The following is a 9635-nucleotide window of genomic DNA, read 5'->3' as shown; positions in this document are numbered from 1 at the left end:
TTGTCGGGTTTGGAGAATTTTTCGAGACAAAAAATGGATTGAAAGATTGAGTTCTCGCCCCTGGAAGTTTCTGCACAATTTTCAAAACACGTGTTTGTATCCATAGCCACCACTCCTTACATCAAACTTGAGAAAAATTGTACAATAATTCCTATTCTAGTGCCGCTGAGGTGAGAAAAAATAAGAGAAAAATAATTTTTTAGCATCATATACATACATACATACATACATACATACATACATACATACATACATACATACATACATACATACATACATACATACATACATACATACATACATACATACATACATATATATATATATATTCCTAAGGTGGTATATTATATATATATATACACCCCTGATGAATCGAGAAAAATAACATAGGATACACATATATATGAGTATATGTTTGTACTACTATATATATACACACATGATATAAACTAGGAGTACATATACTTTTGCACCACATGAAATGATAGCTCTATATATTGATCATGTATATCTATAAAAACAGTCATAAATATTGTGTATATATATCTGCATAAACCTAAGTATATGAATACCTAGGGGTATATATACACACAATACATGAAATGATAGCTCTATGTATTGATCAAGTCACTGATGACGGGTTACAACTTGACCCATCAGTAATGATTGGCTAGGATGACCCGTCACCGATGAGTTAGTCATTGGTGACGGGTCAAGTTATGATCCAACTTGACCCGTCATCAATAACTAGCTAGGATGATCCATCACTTATGGGTCATAATAGGTGATGGGTCACAACTACGATTCGTCACCTATAATTGACCTAGGATGACACGTCATTTATGATAAATCATAAGTGAATGGTCACAACTATGACATGTCGCTTTTATCATCAGTGATGAATCATATTATGACCCGTCACTCATTTCGTGTCTACTTTGTCTGTTCTTCACGTAGTACACCCACGCAACTGCATATGAATGTGCCTGTTTCTCAGACAGAAGTTCTCTGATGGCCTCATATGCCTCCATTGTCGATTTCCCCATCGCCGATCCACCAACCTTGATGCCATTCATCTCCTCTATTGACAAATGGAGGTTTTTCATCAGCCTACTGACAAATGGAGGTTTTTCATCAGCCCCTCAACCCACTTCAACTCCCCACCGCCTCCAATCCACTCAGCCATATCTGGCACTTCCCCGCCGTTGGCAGGAATGAGATCAGAACCACACAAACTCAAATTATGGTGCTTGACCTAAAGCCGATTCTAGGGCTCACAAAAACAATGGTGGAGAAGACAATATATGGACTTGTGGAAGTAGATGTGGAGATCGATCCAGAGCAAAAAATTAAACCAGATCGAAATGAAGTCAGAAGGAGGGAGAATTAAGAGAGCCTAAACCTAGACACCAGCCACCAACCCCGAGTCACCTAGGAGAAACCCTAGTTGCCGAGGACCCTGTTTGCCTTTGGCTTTAATTCGATCCTATCCAATCAATACCACTACACTTAGGAGTCTAATTGTATACTGTGTACAAATGAGTCATTACACTTACAATTGTCCGAGTCTGATAGATTGTTATATAGCGTGTCCGATAGATAGATAGCCTCCCCAAAAGAAATAGGAAAATGAAGTTGCACGGTTTGCATGTCTGGCATTTAGATGCGTGTTTGGTAGACATCGGAATCGGAGGCCCCCTATAAGACATGTAAAGAAGATTAACTTTTCCTAGTTTGCTTTTTGTTGGTGTGTAAGGATCAATGGTTTAAATCGTGATTCTCGTGGCATCTTAGGTTCGTAGCGCCATCGCTGGTTATAGCAGGAGCTATCTTACGTTGTGATCATATAGAAAAATATCAAATATAAATTTTATTTATTATATTAAACAACACAGTTATCGCTTAAAACAACAATCAACATGTACATAAAACCACAAACAATAGTGTTTCATGCAACCGTGTCAATATATAAGGCATTTTGCTTTCATCAATCATTTCTCTATACTTAGTTACATGCACATGCTTCCTCGTAACGCAGACACGGCAGCGCGCACGGCAGGCAGGTCCATGCTGAAGCGGGCGCGATAGTGTGCGCGGCAGGCGGATCCATGCGAAAGCGGGCGTGATAGTGTGCGCGGCAGCGTGCAAGAGCGCAGACGCGGAACATGGGCCGACGTGAGGGAGCAGAGCGAAACACAGACACCAAAAATACTAAAAATAAAATACATACGAGTGAAACAGAAATCACTGCTTACTTTTTAAGTAATAAAGATACTTCCAAATAGGTTCCGTTGGCTGGGTCGATTTCCTTGCAGTTGCATCAGTTGTTAATTCACTAGCTACTTGCAGCAGTAGACATGTTCACATAAAAGGCAAAAAAAATAATAATAATAAGAAGCACACATTAAGCACTAGTTTGTACTACACGTTGACTACCATACACACATACCTGAATCCAGCTACAATCTGCACTACCCCTACCTAAAAGGTAACGAACAATCCGCACAACATACATAGTGAGGAGCACAAACGTGAGCTAATCAGGATCTGGCCACATATCTTTGAATCAAGGTTCAGAAACAATTTTGAGTCGTTGCGGGCGGCATTAGCTGAATATTTACATATTTAGTTTAGCAATTGAGTGTCTAAAACGCTATAGCGGTCGGTTATTTATAGTCGTCATGATTTCAATGAAGGAAATCGACTTCACTCCACTCCACTCCACTCCACTACCATGGTTTTTCTTGCCCAACATTGTCCACTAGCGTGGCACATAGGTTGAGCAAAAAGCCAAACCTGCATTGAATCCATGATTGTTGCACAATACTTTGCTACTGCACTAAACTGTAGGGAGATCATCAGATTCGGACCTCATGCATCACTCTATTTTGTTTTGTTGCGCTGTTTTTGCACTGTAGGGACCTCATGGTTGTTTTCCGATGTTTTGGAATTGGGAACGTTGCCTGTTTTTTTGAACCGAAAAAGACGGGTCAAAATTTTCGCTTGGCACCTTGCTTTGTCCTTGCACAGTACAAGCAAGTGCACCGGCTTCTTTATGTTTGATACACTAGAGATTTAGACCAATCTCCTTTTGGAATGGCAGGAATATATCTTGGTCCATCCCCATCCCCTAGTCCATAGGGATTTGATCTAATTAATCCCGATCACCTAAAATAAGCATTGATCATGCTTCCAAAAAAACATTGATTTGGAAAAACTACCCTATCAAGGCTGACCTGACACATCAGTTTGACCGAGCTGGCAGCACAAATCATGCTTAGAATAATCCTATGTAAAAGGGACAGGGTCTAAAGAGTAGAGCTTTTTAACCTCTCGATTTTATGGTGAAAATGATTTTATGGTATAAATAGATTCTATAGTAAAAATGATTATGTTTGTGAAATTGCTTGGTATATAAGTGGTGGAAGTGATTTCTGAGAGAAGATTGTGTTGAAATTGAGGAGAATCAGTCGGGAATCGGTGGAAGCTAGATTTTTCAACTCTCACCTCGCAGTACAAAACGTGGGAATAATTCTCTCTGATTCTGCCACAGAATCGATTTTACGACAGGACGTTTGGTACAGTTCTCGTTGAATCTGAGGCGGAATCAGCTTCCAGAATTCTACCAAACAACCTTTAATAGCTTCCAAAACTCTACCAAACAAATCCTAAATAATCCATGCATATGATTTGGTTCTTGTGTTGTTATGGAGTCGAGGACTTCCTTTATTCTCGAAAGTTCGAACTAACGGAATAGCCGAAAGTAGCTTTGTGGCTAAAGATGAAACTACAGTCGCGTAGACAGGTAGAGCATATTCTATTGTCTATTTATGAATATTATTGTATTTTCATAAAAAAATTGTTGTTTCACTACAAAATTCTCACGTCTATGATTGAAATATATTATTTGTCATACAGATATAACAACTATCTGTGCCATCATAGTCTAAAGCCACAAAATAAGACATGTAAGTCTTTATCTTTTTCTCTCTCGAACACAATGAGAGTTTGTGGGATTTTTTCCTTCAAGGATTGTAGCTTGATGGAAACGTCAAAGCATGGTAGCTTGATGGAAACGTACGCCGTCCATCCGAGGCAAGAAAGCACTGCAAGCAACCTAGCTCTTTAAGCACTTTAGACCAGAAGGGAAATAATGTATTATCACATTTTGTCCAAAGGGCAAAAGGATGAGATGCAAAGGACTATCCAGTAATGAGGTGGCCGCTGCAAAATCCCAAGGAAAAATCCATGAGAAATACGATATGAATGGAACATATATCAAAAGGAGAGAATACATGAAGAAATTCATTAAGAAGCTAAAACCTGAAGATGGGTTCAGCATCAACATGATAACTAACAGCCATCATCAAACCTAATGAACAGGTTACAAACTACTTCAAGTGCAAGTACTAACTAGCTAGTTAATCCCAACAGCTCAATCTCAGTGACAATCGTCGATGATTAAGAAGGTAGTTAAGCAGTAAGCATGAACTGCAATCTCAGTGAGCTAGCTTTGACATGGTAATAGAGCTAGGCGTGGGGGTAGAGCGCGGCGAGGCTGCGGCGGCATCGCGCGCATGAGAACTTGCGCTTGTTCTTGACGCAGAGCGGGAGGCAGCAGAGGACCCGCCGCGCGCTCTCCACGTCCGTGGCCACCACCGCGCCGCCGCACCGCGGGCAGGCCCCCGGCGCCTTCTGCTCCCCCGTCACTGTCTCCTCCTCCAGCCCGCAGCACGCCACCGCCATTGCTGCTGCCATCTCTCTCTCTCTCTCTCTCTCTCGCTTCTTGAGGACCTTGAGGCAGATGATGAGAGGGAGCCAGAAGTGGAACGATCGATGGGACTAGCTAGTTGGATTGGAAGAAGAGGCAAATGTGTAGAAGACGGCTAGGCACAAGGAAAACAAGATGGCCTGCAAGAGTGAGCGATGGTCATGTGATGGTGTGCGTTTACCTACTGCCCCGTCTTTTGCTTTGTCTCACACACGCACAACAAACACAGTACAGGGTGGTTGCATATTCGTGGCATCAGGTGTAAGATCTATCCATTCACAAATGGGCAGGCCCATATATGCATCAGTGCTGATTACTTTTCGTGTTTGGGGAAGGCTATATTGGGAAGTGACATATGTATTATTCCTGGCCCGACATGATACGGCTCAAATCCATTTAGACATGATCTGGTCATATCTATTAGCTAAACGAACTGTGGTGTGCTGTGTCGTGCTGGTTCACGTGCTGAGCTTTTGGTCTAGGCATGATGACAGCATGGTAGGGCCCAAGCATGGCTTGGCAAGATGTGCCCTGTGTTTAGATTGTGCTCGCATTAACAGGTCTCAAGTTGGTCCAATAAACACGGCTCGGTTAGTTTTACTTGCCACTAGAGAGGTGTTTAGTTGTCAAGGATAATGGTAAAACTCGTATAATAAAATGTTTTGTCTATTTTGACCATGACATTGATTTGTGTCAATGCAACCGTTGGAACGTCGTGATAATTGTTTCTTCTCTTTCTAAGCAATGCTAGTTTGATTTACTAGTTAAAGAAACACATGATGGCTGCATGCATTATCGCTTGGATTAAATAACTAAGGTGTTTTGACGCGACCCCTAACCTTACCTGTTTACAAAAAGCTGGCCCCTTTCATTTGCTCTTTCAATTCCACCAGTTAAATCGACCGAGTTTCGAATCAATGGGTATCCACGCAAATTGCTTCAATTCGCCCATTTTTGCGAGTTTTCCTCGGCTGAAAAGACGTGAGAAAGGGAAATTAATGCATGTATCCTCCCTCGTCCAGGGTTCAAAAATACGTTAAAAACCGCTCCGTGAATATCGGTAAATTTGGTGCACACCGCATTCAAAATTCGATCGGTTTTCGAATTTTAATTCAAAAAATTCAAAAATAAATAAATAAATAAACACAAAAAATTCTAAAAATATTAGAGACAATTCTACGATAGTTTGTGTTTTTTTTAAAAAATATTATTATTTGCATCATATTTCATGGAGAGGAAGTTTGAGAAAAAGAAAAATGCTAAAATTGGCTATATGAACGGGATGATTTGACCCATCATATTAAGGAAAAACTTAACATGCAAATAGATATATTTTTTTAGACGTATCTTAAGAGATCTTTAAAATTAGTTTAATTTTATTCAGAGTCTTATTAATTTCCTCATAATTTTTACAAAGTTCACAGTTATAAAGTGAACATATTAAGAAACGACACTGTAATTAACCTTTTCATTTCTACCAATATTTTTCCTACATAAAGCATATTATAACTAAAGTAATAAAAGTGGTTTAACTAATTTTGGAGGTGTGATGGATTAATTATGAATTAATCAAGTTGCAAACATTTATACAGCCATGCATGTTACGATAACTATTTCATGATTTCATGTATTTTTAAAAGATATAGGATCATGTAAGAAGACTAACAAAATTGGTTTCATGATTTTTGGATTAGCAAAGAATTAATTATGCATTTAAATATATTTAGCAAATACATTTTCTCACAGAAAATATTCAACTTTTTTTATGAGTATCAATACTTTTATCATGCAGATAATGCTACAAGAAAAACAACAAAATTTGTTTCACTTTATTTGAAGCTCATATGAATTAATTATTAATTTTACAATATTGAGCAATTTTTTAATTCTTTTGTTAAATTTCACTGAAAGTCAAGAAATACGCAGGGGAAAACCAAACAATTTTTGAAGAATTCATTCGAAATATGTTTAATATAGAGAATTCAGTTGGTTCTGGTACAATTTGATCAATTTTTAGTTGAATTCGAGCGGTTACCAAATGTCGATTCGACCAGGTTTTGATTTCGATTTATAAATTTGACCGTGTGAATTTGGCCGAATTCTCACTGAATTTGAGAATTTTTTAATATTCACGAATTTCAAAAATTCGCTAAAGAGCGACCCTCAAACGAATCTGTAAACCCTCATCTATCCACTCGGTTAATGTAAGTATATTGGACCTGAAAGCAAATCGTTTGAAATTTAAGAATCGAGAGATTGCTTGCAGATAAGCGTAAAATACCGGATGTGATCAATCGGCTGTCAAAATCGGTGTGGAAATCGAGTGATTGCTAGCTGGAGAGCAAAGGTGACAAGCCATCGTTGCAGTGCACCAGTGGACCATCTGGCAAACCGGGTCCACATGGCAGGTTGCAGCCAATACCGGGCTACCAGAGTGCCATCCTCCTCGGGGTTCGTACCTACAAACGTACTAGTAAGTGAGGCCCCCCCACGTGGTGTCCACGCAAGTAGGCTCGCAGTGACTGGTCACTACGCACGTGCCTAGCCTATGCACAGACTGCTTTCTGTACGGAATGGTACCAAATGGGTTTCACCACTGTGGAGAGCTCAGGCCAGGGCCCACATGGGGAAAAACATCCGAAAATACAGAAATTTAATATAAGTTACTGTACCAAGTAAGAAATTTAATATAAGTAGATATTTGGAACAGAAGAAATAACGCAATAAATCAAGGAGCAAACAATAATCAACAGAATATGTGCACTCAAATTTTCATTCCTAGGCAGTGCTATCCAACGATATCATCTAAATCCTTAAACTCTGAAAATACATATCTATGTCTCTAAAGTTCTAACATGTATCACTCCAAATCTCCCTAATTAGGGAGTACTCACCTACGGCGTGCCAACGTGGTCATCTCTCACCCCTCTCTATCGGTCTCATTTCTCTCTTCCCTCTACCATTTAATCTTCTCCACCGTCGTCATGAGTCTATCAGTGGTTAGGCTGGATGAAGGATGGGTGTTCGAGCATATCCATGCCGCTGTAAGGAATCCGACGGTGAGGAGGACAACGATGAGCGATGCTCTGGCTATGGAGATCGAGATAGGTGACACTTCAACCAGAGTTGGGGAAGAAAAAGCTCCCGATGGTATTTGTGCGTCTAGAGTAGAGGGAGAGTTTAAGGCATCTGCAGGCATTACCACACAAAGGTCATCTTAGACGGCTCAAAAATTCTCGTCTCATATGGTTTATGAGCCGTCAAGGTTATATAGTTAGTGATAAGTAGCCAATTATCTTTGAAAATTAAGTAGCCATGTATGATAAACATTATCTCCGACGATTCAACGCGGAACCATCAGAGATAAGAAGTCAATGATCCTTAGTTCCAAAGCCTAAAAAAAGGCAATAAATTGTGGAATGTGCTAAGAAAATATGAAGATTTTTGGACGATAGCAAGATCACTTAGGCTTCATCCCAAACCACCCCTGTTTATTTCTCCCATTTTCTCACCATTTTTGCCAATGCCTCAGCCAGGATTTAAACTCAAGACTTCATGTCTATGACCCAACCCTCCTACCAAGTAAGCAAGCTTGAGTTTCATGCTAGGGTTTCAGGATATATTACTTTTAACCTATTTTTACTACATTGACTTTGCTCCAAAATTTAAAAACAAAATAATTTAAACAAATAAATGAATTTATATCATACATTTACTTAGAAAATTAAAAAAAAACACCTAACTGACCAAACATAAGAGAAATTAAACACAAGATTGAATTTAAGTGCATGAGCCATGTAGGTGCATGTTTAGATAGGAAGTGTATTTAAACACAAGATAATTTAATTTAAGAATGGCTCTTTTATTATATACAATAGAAGACCAGCAGTACATTATTACTACATTTTAGCTTTTCACCACTACACTATCCTAGCTTTCTTTGTCGACGCCATCATTGTAGTTGCTAACTGACCTTTTCATGAATTAGAAAAAAGAAGAAATATCAGTTGGTACAAAGATTCAGATTACACAAAGCCCCCCAATCCGGATCATAAAAGACTGCTAAATCCAAATTGTGTCACCTACACTAACTAATTCTAAAACAACCTACACCTCTTGGTCTACCCCACCGGGGGCAATAGAATGGCTAATGGCGAAGAAGGGGCCAGTGGCATCACTTTCATTAAAGTCAGAGCCATCGTCACCCTCAACCTTACCGCTATCGTCACTTCCCTCGCCCTCAGCGACGCCCTCACCCTCACTGGTATCGACCACACCCTTGAAGGGATCGGTAACGTCCTAAGAGTGGGGGTGAATTAGGACACTTAGAACTATTTCTGCTCTAAAAACGACACAAGATAAACCTATATCAATTTCTATCTAAATATGCTCTATATTTATATAGTGTGTCTACTCTATCGATAAAAAAACGCTTGCAACCTATTTGAGAAGGTAAATTGCAAGAATGTAAATACGGAAACGTAAATAAGGTAGAGAGAGCAAACTCGGCATAAGGATTTTTTTCCCATGGTATCGATGGCATGAATGCCACCCTTAATCCACGTTGGAGCTCCATAAAGGATATGCTCACGATCGACACCTGGTCACGGCTCTTGAGGCACTAGATCACAAAGACAAAGCCTCTACCTAGATGAACCACCAAGATAAGATCTCACCACTAGCATCTCTTCCGGTTCCTTGCCGCCGTGATCAGTTCAGAGCTTGAGCCAGCAAGGCAAGGGTCTTCGTGCCCCGTACACATGTCTTGCAGCCGCTCCACATTAAGTCAGGGTGTCAACAAGTTACCGGCGGGTCACCAAGACTGACGGCGTACCTTTTGGTACACGGTTGGATCACTCCTTGA

The 9635-nt window shown here is 39.9% G+C and overlaps 1 protein-coding gene across 1 annotated transcript; it reads right to left on the bottom strand.

Annotated features, from left to right (window-relative positions):
• Nucleotides 1-3888: 3888 nt before the first annotated feature.
• On the bottom strand, nt 3889-5089 carry LOC133895989 (uncharacterized). Its single transcript, XM_062336512.1, has one exon. It carries the CDS (start codon nt 4756-4758, stop codon nt 4531-4533), a length of 228 nt encoding a protein of 75 aa, XP_062192496.1. The 5' UTR covers nt 4759-5089; the 3' UTR covers nt 3889-4530.
• Nucleotides 5090-9635: the final 4546 nt, after the last annotated feature.

The sequence above is a fragment of the Phragmites australis genome, chromosome 16, assembly GCF_958298935.1.
Source record: "Phragmites australis chromosome 16, lpPhrAust1.1, whole genome shotgun sequence".
Lineage (NCBI taxonomy): Eukaryota > Viridiplantae > Streptophyta > Magnoliopsida > Poales > Poaceae > Phragmites > Phragmites australis.
Note: the sequence above shows the minus strand (reverse complement) of the source record. Positions and strands in the feature narration are given on the sequence as shown.